The sequence below is a fragment of the Crocodylus porosus genome, unplaced genomic scaffold, assembly GCF_001723895.1.
Source record: "Crocodylus porosus isolate Cpor-Errol unplaced genomic scaffold, CroPor_comp1, whole genome shotgun sequence".
NCBI classification, from domain to species: Eukaryota; Metazoa; Chordata; order Crocodylia; family Crocodylidae; genus Crocodylus; species Crocodylus porosus.
The window spans coordinates 61,988,280-62,005,958 of record NW_017728907.1 but is presented as its reverse complement, the minus strand read 5'-3'; the positions used below and the strand labels follow the sequence as shown (position 1 = coordinate 62,005,958).

Below are 17,679 nucleotides of genomic sequence, written 5' to 3'. Positions count from 1 at the left end.
AATGGATACATAATCGTCAAGATAAAATTACAAGTCCCGCATTTCATGTACTATGCTGGAGTAGGATGTGAATGTAGGATGGATGTGTATCAGAAGATACCTAAGTGAGCTTAGGTACTAGACATAGTATAACTGCATTAGCACAGTGCTCTGCCAATGCTAATATACTCTGTTTCTCAGCTGGGTTAACTTGCCCAGAGTCCCATGCTAACCTGTTTATGCAGCTTTCAATACTCAAGCTAACTCATTCAGGGTTAAGTCAAGTATATCAGCGCAGCACTAGATTGTATACAGTGTAAACCCATCCTAAGGCATAAGCTTTGTATTCAGAATTAACTGTAGGCTGGAAGATATTTAAAAATCTGGGCCAAAATTTTTACATAAGTTGAAGTATATTTACCAATCTGTGCTTTTGGTTTTTAGGATCTTTTGGCTGTTGGTTATGGACAATTTGGTTTTAAAGAACAGAAGAAAGGCTTGGCTTGCTGTTGGTCACTGAAGAACCCTATGGTAACACAGAGCTAAAAAGTAGCTCAATACAGTTGTTGTTACTTTTGTATACATTTGCTGTGATAGTATTTGTCTTAATTAGTATAAGATTATTTAATTTCCTATTCCTGTTTGCCTGGTGCAGTCAATTGTTTGTTGGCTTAGAGTATGTTCCTTCTGGAGAAGGGGTTTTTGTTATAGCCGTGTTAGTTTAAGGACAGGCAGGCAAGCTTCTTTGGGTAGATGTGATATCTTTTATTAGACCGAGTAATTGGAAAAAAAATTCTTTGCAAGTTTTGGGGCACAAGCACCCTCCTTCAGGCATAGGGAGTCTCTGCAGTTCTGAAATCTCTGCCCCTTTCCCCCTGCTCCCCACAGTCTCTACCTTACTGTAAGAGTATGCTACTTGGGCTTTGTTCCCTGCCAGGTCGCAGAGTATGGCACTTGGAAGCACAGCCCTTGCTGGGCCATGCAGCAGCAGCACTGCTGATTGACTGGGCTGGAGACAACATTTCCCTGTACTCTGTGCCCAGGAGGGAATCCAGCCTGAGCTGGAACAGAGCTGTGTCTGACCGCCAGTGTGGAGGTAGGTAGGGAAGCTACTGTGGGTCTGACTCTGGCCCTGACCCAGGCACAGGGCCAGAGTCAGAGCCACAGCCTGTCCCCCCACTGGCCTCCCTCCCACTTTCAGTACATGAATCTAAGATGAGGGGCTTTTTTCTCCCATGCTGACTGAGGGGAAAAAACCTTGTCTTAGACTTGAGTAAATTTGGTAACTACTATAATTCTGATGACAGGATAATAAAAACCTTGGAAGCTAAGGTTCTCTACCTCTCAGGGCAGACACAAAAAAGAATTAGTACTCCACGCTGCCCCACAGTACCTGGCAATGTGCATTATATTTGATCTGGATGAGGTGCATGTAGAAGTAACTTTGTGCACATTCATCTTTTCTAGTGATGCTGCCAACAGAAGTGCTAATTGTCCTGGTTTTGTAATATAGATAGCTGTCCATGGGGAACTGAACTCATTTCCATAGACCACCAAATAGCTAACAGATGATGAAAACTGTCAGTTAATACCAGCTAAAGCTGGGCAACCTGTCAGTGCAAATCTCCATACCCCATTTCCAATCCCCAGGGCCCCCTAGATAAGATTATTACGTCAGGTAGTTCCAGGTGTGTAGATCCCTTTATTAAAATTTTTCTACTATGGAAAACACTTAAACATGTCAAATGTAAAAACTAATTTCTTTATCTTTCATATTTTTCTCCCACATTTGTTAATTACTGAAGATATTTGTATTTAAATTTTTGTGTTTCCCCTCCCTAGTGCACTTCCTTTTCTGTAATTAAGTTATACTTTGGCCTGTATTAAAAAAAGGAAGTATTTTAAATTCAATTCCCAAAAAGTGACTTTTTCATAATATTTTTAAAAAACAACACATTTAATAGATAACAGGTTTTCTTAAAATTTCTATTTGAAAAGTGAACATTGCCAAAATAAATGTTTTGAACTAAAAACATTTAGTAAAGTTTTAAACATTTAGTAAAGTAATAAAGTTTAAACATTTAGTAAACTCTTCATTTACCATGAAGAGTAAGGGGGTTCTTTTATAACAGAACGATTTCCATTCAAATTGTAAACATTATCAATTTTTCACAAAATAAAATGTTCCAAAATCAAAAATAAAAAGCAATAGCTTCAAATTCTGGTTTTTAAAATATAGTTTTGAATATTTAATGCTGGCCAAAGTGAGGACATTCATTTTTATTACAGTAACTTGTATGATTTAAGCCAGCGATTCTCAACCTATTTGGACTCGAGGCACTCCTCACTGGATTCAAGGCACCTCCATAACTTTTGTAAATTGAGTGGCACCCAGTTTCAAAAACTAATTTTAGATTACAGTTCTCACTTGCAGAGAGAATGTGATTTTGCAGCCTAGCACTGGTTATGGCACTCACCTGAATGGCAGGAGTCTAGCCCGTTAAAAGAATTGTTTCTGTTGGTTGTCAAAGGCCCCCTTCATGAAAAATCCAGAAACAGGCCTTGCAGCAGGGTCCAGAACCCAGAACTCCCCCTTAGCTTTTATTTATACAAACAAATGAAGTGAAGGGGGCTTACATAAAAGTCACACATTCTAACGCGTGACATATATTTTAAGTCACATGTTTAAATACGCAGTAAAATGTGCTGAATAGTCACAATCAAATAATAGTGGTGTGCTTACATACTGTATTCAGGCTAAAACAATAAATTAGAGTCCAGAATCAATCCTATAATTTGGGGTTCTTCTTTCCTCTAACACTTCAGTTGTTCTATTTATGGTAGCATGAAATAAACAAATTCAATAGATCACCAACAATCATATGATCTCACTGTTACAGTATTTGAATGCTTCACCTTGAAAATCAAGGTGCATTGAAATACAGTTATGTTCAGACAAATACCCACTTTATTTCTTATAACAAGGACTAAATGCAGTAAACTTTGGTAGAGTTGTGTCCATCTTACTCCAAGGCTATAATTCCGTCCCACATAATCTACACTTCTTTATCTATAAACCATGCTGAGTAAATTGCATGAACCTAGTAATTCATTGACTAAATTACTTTAGATTGCAGTTTACTTCCAACTAACTTTCTGTTAATTAGAAAAGAACATAACTTAAAAGCAGAGAGGTTTAAATTATTTTAAATTGTGAAGGGCAGAATTGGAGGAAAGTTTTGGTTGTGTAAAACCAATAATTACATATAGAGGGGACTGGGAACCTACTTTATTCAAACATCCGGTTTCCCCAGAACACGAGTTCATAGATGTAATGCAATTTAGGCTCAAACTAACTTATAGTTTATAATAAAAGTAAAATTTGTGCATAGCTTTATTTTCAATTTTAATGTTCCATGATTTTCCAAACTTTTGAAATTGTAGGTCGTCTGGCACTTCAGTGAAGACATTAAATTAACATGTGCTATTTTTTCCTTCTGTGCAGTGGCCAGAGCGTATTTATCACTGTGATCATGGTGTTACTGCTTTGGATTTCTCCGTAGCAAACCCAAACCTTTTAGCAGTTGGAATGTACAATGGTACAGTTGCAATATTTAATGTACAGAGTCGGAATCCCACTGCAGTTATGGATAGTAGGTAAGACTGCAGACACCCCATCTTGGACCTCGTTTCCTGTCTTGTTTTCTTAGTTGTAGACATTCCTCTTCTGTCCATTTGGTGAGTGAATAGTAGAACACTTGAATAAACAGATTCAATGAATACTCAGAAATGCTGGACAATTTCACTCCAGTCAGCTTTGTATCTCCAGAATGACTTGTAACATCTAAATAGTCACAGTCCTGGAGTATTTCTTGAACAGATTCTATGGGTGTGAAGATTGTGGGATGCTTTTTGACGCACGTAAATAGTCAGAAAAGACTAGGTTGGGCCATCCTTTACATATTTACCCTTTTGGCAATATGCACCCAGTTCCATGCATGCTGCCATTAATTACTCTGTAGGATTATTAATATTAAGTGTTTATATTAAAGTAACATCCAAAGGCTGCTGTCAGAATGTGCGCCCCAATTTACTAGTTTCTGTACAAAGCCAGTCCCTGACCTGAAGGGGTCAGGGTATAATACCTTGGCTTTTTAAACAATAATGTGGCTCTGTGATGGGAGGAAATAAGACATGTACAGGTGCCCTGATCTAGGTTAATAGGAACTGTAAGGACAGTGAGAGAGTAGAGATGGTTAGGGAAATATCTGATCTGAATTCAACTGCATAATTTGGGGCATAATCCTGGAAGGTGCCGACTGAAGTCAGTAGAAGTAGATATTACTCAGCTTGTTTCAAAATATGTTCAGGACCTTACAAGATCTAGCCCCTAACACATCTCCCACTTATTTCAACGAAAGTAGATGGTTTTCAAAGAACACAGCACCAACACAACGATAGAGGCGTCTAAAGGAAGGTACATCAGTCTTTAAATATCATTCTTCAATTCATGAAGAATTCATGAAAACACATTCCTGAATAGAAACAACTTTTCAAAACAATAGAACCATGTCTTTTTTCTCATTAATATGAACCATTTATGAACATTAAAATAAGCATCTGACAAACAACTGAATGTTCCAAATATGTGTTCTTAAATGTTGCAGACATTGATGTCACTATAGTAAGAGCCTTTCCAAAGGCTTCTTATTTTTGTTACTGTTAAGTTTACTGTGTGCATTCCTCTGTTTCAGTGAATCTTTAAATAAACATATAGGTCCTGTATGGCAGCTCAAGTGGATAGAACAGGATAGGGGTACAACTGGAGATGACAAAGGAGAGGTATTAATCTCCATCTGTGCAGATGGAAGAATAACCAAGTGGCTTATACGGAAAGGACTAGGCTGCACTGGTAAGTGCTCTTTTTGTGGGGGACTTTTTATTTGGGGAAATAGTGTGTTTTCTCATATGCAACATGCATTTTTCCCCCCCAAAATCACCTCCTCACCAACTTGAGGAATATGTCTTATGTGGGAAAGTTGTTTCCTTCACTGGAAAAGAAGCACGCCTGGGGACACTGTGCATGCCATGTAGCTACCAACAGGGCTGCTACTTGCGTTAGGCTGGGTTAATCCTCTCACAGCTAAGCACCTGTAGCTTGTGCCTGAAGCAGGAAGCGAGTAGCTGGTAGTATCCTGATGAGGCCTGTGATGCAAAAACAACATTTTATTTGCAGGAATTATACAAAGAAATACTTATAATAAAGAACTAGCAGTCTTGCTACTGACCTTGCAGGAGTCTGGGGCCTAACCTTTTAAGTCCTTACCAGAGTAAGTCCTTCTGGGGAAAGAAAGTGTCCAGGAAATGTGGCATCCCAGGAGATGATTTGAGTGAAGCATCAGGAACTTGCTGCTTTACCAGAAAGTTCCTGCTGCCTGCTGTTGCCTTACCCAGGCTATCTCCTGGGATGCCACACTTCCTGGAAACTGCTTTTCCAGGAGCACTTACTTCATGTCACACAGTTGGCTGTGACCCTCAGAAACACTTTTTTTCTACATGCTGTCTTGCAAAGCAGGGTGCATGTTTTGTTTTGGCAATTTTTTTTATTTGGGTGGGGAGAAGGGGAGATTATATGAGAAAATATGGTAACAATTGCCTATGTACTTTATATTGCAAATTTCTCCATGTAAAAAAGCCCTGGGTAAAACTTTTCAGTTATTAAACATTCTAACTACTTGTGACTTATTCAGAACATGATAATATACTTGTATCCTCTTCATGAAAAACAATTTCATTTACTGTACATTTGAACAGATCTACTGAAACTAAAGCGAATAGGAAGTGAAAGAAAAAAAATAACAGGTGAAAAAGAAAAGAAAAGTGAAGCTTTGATATCTCGACAGGCTCCAGGAATGTGCTTTGACTTTCATCCAAAGGTAGGTTCAGGAATTGCATCATGGCTAAAGTTTTATCTAACAGAACTAAACATTATGGGCCAGACCTTCAACTGATATAAGATGATCAGGCCTATACAAGCTTACACAAGTTAACACTTTGACGTATGTATTTTAACAGCCATCATATGTTGTGATTATCTGTTTTCCTGACATATGAAAGAGAGAAGGTATCACTTTTACAGGCTTAATATATTTATTCATAAATAGACTGTTTCTTAGTTCAGCCTAGCCAAATAACTGTGCCTTTGATTTGTTTGTGTTAATTCTTAACGTATTTACTCCTAATAACAATCCATATAAATTAGGGAGCCTGATTCCTGGTTTCCTTTGAGTTAAGCCCAACACAAGAACTCAGCTGCATGCCACTTTTACAGTTCCTGGATACCAAAGACCTAAGTTAGTCAACTCCCCAAACTGGAGGAATGTCTACCTGTAAATGAATGAATGTTTCAGAGTGGAAGATGCGTGGCTTCAGCAGATCAATGTGTTTTGCCTTTACTCATTTAGCTAGAGCAGGGGTGGGCAAAATATATCCTGCAGGATGAATCCGGCCCACAGTGGGTGTTTGTCTGGCCTGTGGCAGGTCCCTTGGTCCCCTGGCCCAGGCACAGTCCAGCCATGGTACATCCTGTTGCCCTTGGGCACACAGCAGGGCTGACGCCGCTCTGAAGCTGGACTGCATTTCTAGGCAGCCCAGGTGGCAGGCAGCTCCTTTCAGCTGCCGCCACCACCAGCCCCGGACCTATGCTGCACAGCCTCAACCTTGCACGCCCTGCCCCTGCTCTGGGCTCACCCATCCAGGCTCAGCAGCAGTGGCACCAGGCAGAAACTGTTGCTCAGCGTGGGTGGGAAAGTGGCCCTTCCCTGCTGCAGCTGCCTGGAGCCTACATGGGGTTGCCCTGCTTCTGCTCAGTGCTGTCACCGCTGCTCCATGGGGCAGCCTGGAGGCAGTGGTAACTTTGATGTAGATGCAGGACAGCCCTGTACGGGCTCCAGGCAGCTGCAGCAGGTAACTACTGGCAACGGGAGGGACCACTTTCCCCACCACGCTGCAGAGTCCTGACCCCATGCACTCTGCGTCTGCTCCAGGCTTGCCCTCCCAGGCTCAGCAGCGGCAGCAAGGGACCAAAGCTGTTTCTCAGTGCAGAGTAAAAACAGCCCCTCCTGCTGCCAGCAGCTCCCTGCTGCAGCCACCCAGAGTCCATTGAATATGTGAATATTACGTAATAAGGTGGGATTCTGGTTCCACAATGTGTTTAATAGTGCCTGTTTTTGTTTTTTCCCCTCTGATAAAATGGATAAGGGGCTCCAAGAGTGGGTGAGGGAACTTGGAATTATATAAGAAACAAGTTAAATGATTTCTAAATGGGTTTTCAGGAATTCACAAGTGATTTATTTCTTCTGTGAATGTTAGGAAATTTTGTAAAAGTGAGTTTGTATTAACTTTGTGAAACCTCAGGTGCGTTTTGTTTACTTGTAATTTTTCTTAATGTGTTTCATAGTGACAGCTTTTTCTAATAAAATGTTTTTAATATAAAAAAAACAAACAAACAAACAAAAAAAACCAGAGTCCATGCAGGGCTGCCCTGGGTCTCTGCTGCTGTCACCGCTGCCTTCAGACTGCCCTGTGGGGTAGTGGTGGCAGCACAGAGCAGACACAGAGAAGCCTTGCATAGGCTCTGGGCAGTTGCAGCAGGAACAGCTAGCAGCAGGAGGGGGATGGGCTGCTTTCCCCCCATGCTGAGCAATAGCTTTTGTCCTGCGCTGCTGCTGCTGAGCCTGGGTGGGTGAACCTGGAGCAGGTGCAGAGTGTGAGGTTGGGGCTGTGCAGTGCGGGTCCCTGCCAGTACCATGGGAGGAGAGGAGGACAGCAGCATACAGGAGCTACCGCCGCTGCCTGTATTACCTAGACAGGTAGCAGGTAGTCCACCTGTGGAGCCACCTTTTTTGTTTTTTGTTTTTTTGCACTGTTCCTGGAAGCACTGGTATACCAGGCCGATGCATGGAGTGGATGGAGCAAGCTCCAGTTCCACCACCCAATACCAAAAAATCTGCTCATATGGAGGGCATATTAGGCACAACCACCTGCCCTGGGGAGCCCGCCTACGTGGTCACGGTGCTTCCCCTGCTGTGTTAGCAAGGCCCATCTGCACTATATGAGGAAATGCCATGGGTGGGTGGCATGAGGCAGGCTGGGTCAGAGCTGTGCCCTGTTCCAGCTGATCTGCTCTAGTGGGGGTGAGTCCGGAGTGGGCATGGGGTGTACTGGGGATGCACACTGCTGGCAGGGGTGGGAGGCGCTGCAGGATGCATAGGCTCTGGGCTGTTGTGGGGTGGGTGTTGACCGGCTCAGGGGGGATGCGCACACGGGGGCTCCCATGCACACCCCACCATAGCCAGAAACCCTACAATCATACCCTCCCCCACATACAATCACACACCCCACAAACATCACACCCACCCACACCAAAGTGCTTATGGCATGGTTTGTCTGTCAGAACTTAAAATCTGCAAATACTGCTAAATAGCTTGTCACAAGGGCATGAAAAAGGAACAGAAATGTCAAACAAGATGAATCCCAATTTAGGTTATTTGTATTTTTGTTTCAGGATACTAATATATATCTGGCTGGAACTGAAGAAGGGCACATACACAAATGTTCTTGTTCATACAATGAGCAGTTCCTAGAGACTTACAGAGCACATAAGGTAGGTAGTTTACTCAGAAGAAGTTGCTGTGTCAGCTACATCAGAAACAATATTTGATTACACTGAACAAGTTTAATTATTTCATATCTTATATTCATCAGATAACATATTGAAACATGGATATTAAAACCAAATCTGCTTTTCTTAGGCTAACAGCAAGCTACAAGGTATAAAGCATTCAAAACTCCTGTGGGTATTACCTTCTTCAATATACAGATTATTTAAGAATTGCTCATCATGGACCATTTATTGGACCAACTGTATAGTATTATTGGTAACCCTGGCAGACCCAAGATATCCAACTCTGGTACGCTTGCTGAAGTGCTACCAGGATTAATACATTTCATTACTGTACATTTGATCCAACAAAGATATCACCTACACAATTCCTTGTCTCATATTTTTTCCTGGAACATCATGGCTACATCACTCCAATACTACCTATAAAACATTTAACAATACAGTAAGTCTGCATATCTACTTTATGTCTCATCCAACAGATTGCAGCATTAACAGCAGTTTCTTCTAACATCACTGAATTAGAAGCGACTCAAAGGGAAAGTAAAATCACTACTGAATCATCAGTATCACCCAAATACTTTTTGCTCCTAAAAATATAGAGCCCTTCTCTAGTTTTTGTTAACCTTATGCATGCAGGTATATGTGTGTACACGTATGTGAAAGTGGTAGAGAATATAAACTTAAACTAATCATTAAAAACAGAAGGCAATTAAGCACCTAACTCTTGAGGAAATCAGTGAAATTTGAGTGCCAAACTTCATTAGACATCTTTACCCAGCTTGAAAGTATAAGTTCTGGAATAATTTGCAATCCTTTTCTTTCCCCACCTTTTCTTCAATGTGAAGGGTCCTGTGTACAAGATTGCATGGAATCCATTCAGCACTGACATGTTTTTAAGCTGTTCTGCAGACTGGAGTATTATTTTATGGTGCCAAGATTCACTTAAGCCACATTTAATTTTCAGCTCCACCACTACTGTGGTTCATGACATTATGTGGTCTCCCAAATCAGCCTTTATTTTTGCAGCGGTGAATGAAAGTAGAGTGGAAATTTGGGACCTTAGTGTCAGCACGTAAGTAATAATTCTTCTTGAGGAGGATTCTGATACAATAGAAATACAGTATTATTATCATTAAATATTTTTAGTATGTTTGACTGTTTACAGACATAAAAAACCTCCAAAATGGCACTTAAAACTGTGTACCCCTATGCCAAGCCCAGCACATGCCCAGAAAGAGGCATCATGATAGTCGGACCCAACTCATCCAACATCTGTATAGATTGGGTGCTTTAGTGGGGCTTTTTTGGTGTTTTTGTCCAATAGCTGATTAAATCAGCTATTAGATAAAAGTGTGAAAAAGCCTGGCTGAATCGCCTGAACTATACAGATGCTGTGGAGCCGGGTTGAACTAACACGCTGCTTCTTCTAGTAAAGTGCAATTTTTTTTTTTAAATCCACATCTGTCAGCATCCATAGTGCCTGAAGGATCCAATCAGTACTAATACCTGATGATTATAATTCCAAAGCATATATTTATTTGCATATAACTTTGCACTGCATCCGAACACATTGGCTAGCTACAATAAAGTGTATATCAGAGCACCTTTTAATTAAAGGCTTGGGGGCTGGATGGTTTAGGGAATTGATAATTGTACAGATCCTTTTCTGCTACAAGTCATGGATGCTGTCATTTTCATGGATTTTTTTAAACATTCTTGAGCTTAAATATGTTGAGAGTTTTACAGATAAGACATCAGATGCAAAGGCTAGTTCCCCTTCAGTTCATTGCACTGATGCAAATTGGGTTTAAAGTTGTCACAATACAATTTTTTTTCACATATAGTTGTGGTAGTACTGCAAACCTGCTCTTCCCAGTGTAAATGCCTACAACTAGTGTAAAGCAGTGGAGAATTAGGCCCCATATAGTTTTTGCTAAAAATCAAATTATTTGTATTACAAGAAAGTAAAAATTAGACAGTAGAACAGATAATATTTTAGGTAACCAGGGTATCTGGGCTGTTATGAACACCTTGTGCCTCCTGAGGCTGTGGGGGACGGCAACTGCCCACACGTGGTGGTGCCGATGTTGGCAGCAGGGGCATGGTGGCGGTGAGGGCAGGCTGAGCAGGGACCACCTGCAGGCAGCTGCGTCGGGGAGGTGGGATGGCAGGCGCTGAGCAGCGATTGGCTACCGCTGGCAGTTTCAGCAGCGGCCAATCTCAGGGGCGGCCCATGCACCCCCTACGTGTCACCAATGTTGGCTGGTAAGGGTTGAGAACTGGCAAAATTCATTATCATTATTACTTGGAGTTTTAGAGTTTTGTTCATCCACAGTAGGGGTGTTCAACCCCTGGTCTGCAGGCCAGATCCAGGCCCTGGCACTGTCATCCAGCCCAAAGATCTGTGGGGAGTCCTGCAGTCTGTGGCACACAGATTGGGCTCACAGAGCAGCTCAGGGCTCAATCCTGGGGCATGGAGGCTGGGCAGCAGAGGGCCCATGGAGCCCAATCCTGGCTGAGCCAGACAGTATAGCTTCTGTACTACTTCCACCCAGCTGAGATCATGCCCTGGGACCTACACTGCCTCCACCTGGCCCCCATACACCATGATTGGGCCCCAGAACCCGAGGGCCCAATGCCAGCACTTGGGGGAAGCATGGATGAGCCCTGTGCCATTCACCTGGCCCACAGTATGAGCACCACTGATCCAGAGCATAAAAGTAGAAGGTACTGCAGTACTCTCTTATGTTTAGACTACTGCTATAATTGTGTTCTGTGATGTTAGGAAAATGTCTGTTTATCTCAGTTCTAGTAGATATCAACATAATTGCATTCTCTGTTTGCAGTTTGGACCCTTTAATCATTAGTTATGCCAACCCAGGAGTGAAATTCACAACTTTACTTTTTGCTAAAAACACAGACTGCCTTCTAATAGGGGACAGTATGGGACAAGTCAGTGTGTATGAGTTAAGAAATCTGATGGCTTCAGATTATAACAAGGTATGACTCACAGGTACCCACATGCTTATTTGGCTACCCTTCTTCAGAAAAATGTTTCTCCGAAAGAATTAAGAGTAAGGAAGATATAAATAACAAAGGATGTGAATGTATACATGAGTTAATTTCTGAGTGGGCTCCTGGTCTTATGTATGCATAAACACAAGGATTTTCATGAACCAGAACATGAGGTCAACTTCAGGCTTCATAGTCTACTTGCCTGAAAAACTGTGGCCAGAAGATGAACTGTTGGGTGTAGCTTTTGTACCATGTTCCAAAAGCTGCAGAATGTGCTTATAGTCTTCAGGTTCTCTGTAGGCTCAGTTAGAGAAGCAGCATTCAGGGTGGAGGCAGGAGTCATATTTGATCACACAAACTGCTGCTCAGCTACCCCTGCTAGATTAATTGCATCTCAAGCATGACTCCACATCTAGCTGACAGTGCAGGGGCTGTTTGCCCACTCCTGGCCAGGCAGAATATAGGTTCACAATAATGCAGTCCTTTTCTTTCCTACAAACTTGTTGCACCTGTAGATCTCATTTCATACCTACCCATTGATAGCCAGCACAGATCTGTGCTAAATTACCCTCAGGTTCCTCTGTGCTAAAGAGATACGCTGATTAAATCAAACAGTCCTGCCTACCTTTCCTAATTTCCAGAATTCTGCCAGCATCTGGGTATTCCTCTAACTTTCAGTATTCACATTATGGTGTAGTCTGCACATGAACTGACAAACCCATTATCTAGTTCCATGCTCCATACGTGGTAAATGCATTCAGCTCTGTCATTGCCTCTGCCACTCTAGACAAGTTACACTTTCTCTGTGCCACAGTTTCCCAATTTGTAAATCAGCATGAATAGTGCCCACGGTAAAGCCCATGAAGTTCTGGTGTACAAAAATAATTTTGAGGAAAAGAGAAGCCTAAGAATATTTGACCTGGAGGATTAAACCAAACTAATTGATTATTACTGGATTTACCCAAATCCAAGATGACTTTGACTTTAAGATGACTGCCCAATAACTAGATTCTGGACACACAAAATTTACACATTTTACATGATTTTCCCTGTCTAGAATCTAATTATTGGAGGCTTGTCTCGAATTGTTCTCCCCACCACTGCAGCAGGGCAAGTAGTCTGCCCCCTGCCACCTGTCCCCCCACCCCGCTCTCCTATGGTATCTGTACCCCCTGGCACCCACCCATCACAACCCTGCCCCCACCATGGTGTCTATGCTTCCCCCAGCATCTCACCCTCTACCATTTGTCCCTCCTGCCACCCAACCCTCCTGGTAGTGCCTGTTTCCCCCAGCACCTGCCCCCCGTGTCACCTGCCACAGCAGTCTTATCATAACTCCAGCTCTGACCTGGGGCATGGAGCACAGAGCACATACTGGCTCCAGTCTCTCTCCAGCCACATAGCAGCAGTTGCAGTGGTAGCAGTTCTGGCCCCCGCCCTGGCCATGGAACCATGGTTGGAGCTACAACCATTCACCGGCGCTATTACATAGCTGGATGAGGGCCAGAGCCAGCATATAATCTGTGCTCCATGCCCTGGGCCAGAGCTGGAGCTGCCACAGGAAGGTAAGCAGTGGGGGGATAGGCAGCAGCAGCAAGGGTGGGTGGCAACAGGGAGCAGAGGCTGCAAGGGACAGGTGGCAGAAGGAGCAGCAGCTCCAACTCTGTCTTTGAGCGCATGGAGGACAGAGTACGACGTGCTGGGTCTGGGTTGGAGTCAAAGCTGCAGCCACTGCTCTCCTGTCTTGTATTTGAATCCAAGACAAGGGGCATTTCCCCCATGTTGAATGTGGGGGAACCTCATCTTGGATTTGAGTAAATATGGTATTACTGTCAAACCCCTCGTGTTAGGTGCTGCACAAACATGGAAGAAAAAACAAGTGCTTGCCTCAAAGAGCTTAGAAGCCAAGTAATTGTTATTGTTCTTTCAAAAAATTATTAAGCTTTTTACTACAAGCTATCCCGTAAAGGCATAAGATTTCTCTGAAGTCTAAATATTTTAAGCATAAATAGTTCTGCAGTAAGTTGGAAAGGAAAGAAAAGCCAAGGACTGAGACTCAAGAGATCTGTTTGGTTACTAGAGATTTCCTGTGTAATGAGCCTCTGTGCCTCGGATTCCAGCTTTTGATAAAGCTTTCTCATATTCATTATCTTGTCTACGCTTTGAGTGTGGATACACACCCTTTAACATTAACCATGGAAGAATGGGCTTTATTTTGCTGCATTTGTATCATTCTTAGCTTGTTCACACAACAGTTAAAATTTAGGAACCGCTGCCCCTTTGAAATTTCCCCTCTTGAAAGCGCCCCAAGTCTTCACTTGTCACCTCTCATATTAGTTTGTTGGGTAAGCAAAATTTTCTTTTTAAGTTTGTTTAGGTACAGTGCTAGCACACTAGAGACCTACTATCTGTAATACATACGTTACTAATGTTAAAGTGAAAAGTCAACATTTACTAGGCCGTAGCATTTTTAAGCATAGTTACTCAACATATAGTATCCTGAAGATTAATCTCCTTTATAAACAAGGTTATTAAAGGTATAACTTGGCACCTGGAAGTATGATGTAGCAAATGCATTCCACACAGTCCTACCTGTCCTGAAATCCTATTTCAGTTATTCCTGAAAGGTGCTCTTTAGGTAACAGTAAAATCTAAAAGGACACAGCCAATACCGTATTAACTTAGCTATTTTTTCTCTTTATTTCGATGTCCATCATGTAGATAATAGACATCACATATATAAGTTTGTAAATGGGGCTTTTTAGAGCATTTCATTCATTAAAAACACAATTATAATGCAATATATGTTATTTTTTATCTTTTACAGGGGGAAGATTTTCATGATATTATTAGCTCTGCTTTAGTTAATAGCTACTGAGGATACCTCTCAGGTGGTTGTAAAGGAAAAGGCCATAAATAATGGCATGTGTTTCTGTAGATCCCAAAGCCTCCCATTTAATTTTGCATCAGGAAAAAATATCTTTAAATATAATATTACTTAAAATACAGGGTAATGATTTTTCTGTCATTAAAATGTATCTGTCAATTCACAGTGGTTAGAAATCTTTTTGAAATATCCTGTAATACCATGAATTTTCCTCAGAAAATCCCCATCATTATATTCCAATCAAGTATAGGTTAAATCTCCAGTACGTTCTTCTATACTATTGCACAGGAAAATAGAATGCCTTATCACATCCATAGTTCCCTACAGTTTTTGGAAATCCCATGTCAAGTAAAGGCAATAATCTCATAAGGCTGGAAATTAAGATTTTGAAATAAAATGTCTCCAAGCTTGTACAGATGTGCTTCTGCTTCATTTTTCTTCAGTTCCATTGGATATCTCATTATGCTTAAAGTAGTCAATAAAATTCTTCTTTACTTCTTTCAAAATTAAAAATATGTATAATTTAGTAGAAAGTATAAAAGAAAGTACAACTTTACACTATTAGGTATGTTCATGAATTAATGAAATAGGTTGTTTTTACTTCTGTGCGCCATGACTTCCGGTAGTAAAGATGAAGCTACACCAAAAGCTGTATCTACATGATAAACCTACCATGCTGATTATAGCACTGCTGAGTGACAATGCCAGTAAGCCTGCTCCTATCCTAATTAGGCTTGCCCTTAGCCTTGCACAGATACACCTATGTAATTTCCAGTCTGGGGGGCAGGGTACATGGAGGAGTGTGGCATGCTTGAACACAGCTGTTAGACCCAGGCAGTCTACCACATAGACTTGACCTATACCACGCAAGTGTTGTGTTTTGGATTGTTTTGTTTTGGCGAGGGGGGGCAGGATTTGCATGTTGGCCTGTTAAAATGTTGAAAATGGAAAGCATCCATATGGTTGGCTTGAAAACAAAAGTTCAGGTTATATCTGAAGGGCTCAGAAAGAGTATTAAATAAAGTTACTATGCAGACAAAAAAGAAACTCAAGTTTTTAAAGGAAAAACATGGACTATAAGTATCTCAACCCAATTTTCTTCCATAACTAGGTGACTAGTTTTATCAGTGGAGGGAAAACATTAGAGATGATATACCTCAACTTTAGCAAGAATTTTTACATCATTTCCCACAGTACTGTCATGAGCAAACTAAGGAAGTGTAGTCTAGATCAGTGGTTCTCAACCTGTAACCTGTGGGCTGCATGTGACCCAATCAGCACACTGCCATAGCCAATGTGACATCCTGTTAAACAAAAAGAAGTAAAGATGTGTGACAGTGTAGAAATGAGAAGTATTACAGAATATTGATTTGTCTTGCATTACTGTCAGAGAACAAATACAAAACATTTTAAAATGGATACACAGGAAGTAAGTTGTGTGGGTGCGGCCCATATAACACATTGAGAGCTGCAGGTGTGGCCCACTATGGCAAACAGGTTGAGAACCACTGGTCTAGATGAAAAGGCAGGTGCTTACCTGGTTAGATAATCAAGAGTGGTCATCACTGGCTCACTGTCAGACGGGGAGGGGATATGAAGTGGAGTTCCCCAGCAGGTGTCCTGGTGGTGGGTGCATGCTTGGAACGTCTCTGGCCTTGTCTGGTCTCTCTGAGAGTGTGCCCTGAAGCCTACTCTGGGTTGGCTGCTAGGTTAGGGGGGAGCCCTGCCTCCTTCCCACCCTGATGCCCTGATCTTTTGGTCCTTGAACCTCCATGAGGTTTTTTTGTTGCCTTGCCTTAGGGAAACTAATTTCCAGGTCAGTTCGAGAGAGAAAGACACTTTACCTCTTGGTAAGTGAGAGTTGTAGCCCGACGTTCCAAGCAGCAAAACAGCTGGCTCTTCTTTAGTACAGGGATTTATCGGAGAAAGGCTACTGGGACAGACGTTCTTGCCCCCCTCCAGTGTTGAGCAGTTCTTCTGTCCCCACTCCAGCCCGCATAGCTCTGAGAGCCCAAGCCACTTAGCTGTCTACGGTTTGCCCCAAAATAGCTTGGCTGGTCTCTTTCTTCAGCCTGTCTCCTGATTTCAGGTCGTCATGCTGTTTCCTTCCTGCTCTGTTAATTGTCACGCTTATCTGGAAGCCTCCTGAGTGTCGCCTCTCATCCCACCTTGTTAATGTGTCAACAAAGTTATTCAGTCTCTGTTGATGCTAAAAATCCTTGTCTTGTCTTGTCTTGTCCCCCAGGTCTGCAGCTCTAGTACTTAACAAGGACCCCATTAACTAGGGCTGCACGATTATTTCAGCTGGAGGATTTGGGAGAGCTGTTGTGGGCTGGAGGTGGGGAGGTGCTGACCTGGCCTGACAGTGGAGGGGGGAGCGGGACAATTGATTTTGTCTGGCCTGGGCCCATCTACCCCACACCCATTGCAGAGGGACGGAGCAGGAGGGCAGGGTCTCCATGGAGACCAGCCCCGCTATCCCAGGCAGGGCACACTTGTCTGGGTGGATGGCATGGAGCTGCGGGCGGGCAGGGAGCAGCACCTGGGAGTGGGACCAGTGGGTGGGGCCCAGGGCTGGGATTACAAGGCAGTGACATCGCAAGACTGGGCCCTGGGGCAGAGCTGTGATCCTCATCGCAGGTCGGGTGGTGCAGGGAATGGATTATGATTGCCCTGGGTCCTGGCCCCACAGTCGCCATCCAGCAATCCTGGCCCTGGCCTCCGCCCACCCATCCCACTCCTGGACGTGGCTCCCCCCCTGCCTGTGGCCCTGTCCCAGCTGCCTGTGCCCTGCCCACAGAGACCCTGCCCACCCACTCCATCCAGCACCCCCAGCAGTGAATGCAGGGCAGATGGGCCAGGGTGGCCCAGGCAGCAGGCCTGGGTCCAGTGATGGTGGAGAAACTAGTGGTAGCAGCATAGGCAGAGAGAGAATTTTTTTTTTTTTGGGTGGTGGGGGGTGAGGCTGAGCACACATGCATGCATGCACATGCCCCACCCCCAGCAGGAAAGTGTGGGGGAAGGGGCAGAAGGGCAAGGGAATGGGGCTGGGACCAGGCAAGGATTCGGGAGAGAGCAGAGCAGAGCTGGGCCCAGGATTGGGATCAGGGCT

The 17,679-nt window shown here is 43.0% G+C and overlaps 1 protein-coding gene across 1 annotated transcript in view; it reads left to right on the top strand.

The window, feature by feature from the left end:
- Window positions 1-14,980, top strand: part of WDR78 (WD repeat domain 78) — a 33,198-nt gene extending 18,218 nt beyond the window's left edge. The window contains exons 10-17 of the mRNA XM_019531594.1: window positions 424-510; window positions 3,485-3,636; window positions 4,734-4,891; window positions 5,794-5,915; window positions 8,546-8,644; window positions 9,511-9,737; window positions 11,512-11,665; window positions 14,508-14,980. Of these exons, the coding sequence (XP_019387139.1) occupies window positions 424-510; window positions 3,485-3,636; window positions 4,734-4,891; window positions 5,794-5,915; window positions 8,546-8,644; window positions 9,511-9,737; window positions 11,512-11,665; window positions 14,508-14,558 (1,050 nt within the window). The 3' untranslated portion in view covers window positions 14,559-14,980. The remainder of the gene's footprint in view (window positions 1-423; window positions 511-3,484; window positions 3,637-4,733; window positions 4,892-5,793; window positions 5,916-8,545; window positions 8,645-9,510; window positions 9,738-11,511; window positions 11,666-14,507) is intronic.
- The last annotated feature ends 2,699 nt before the right edge of the window (window positions 14,981-17,679 follow it).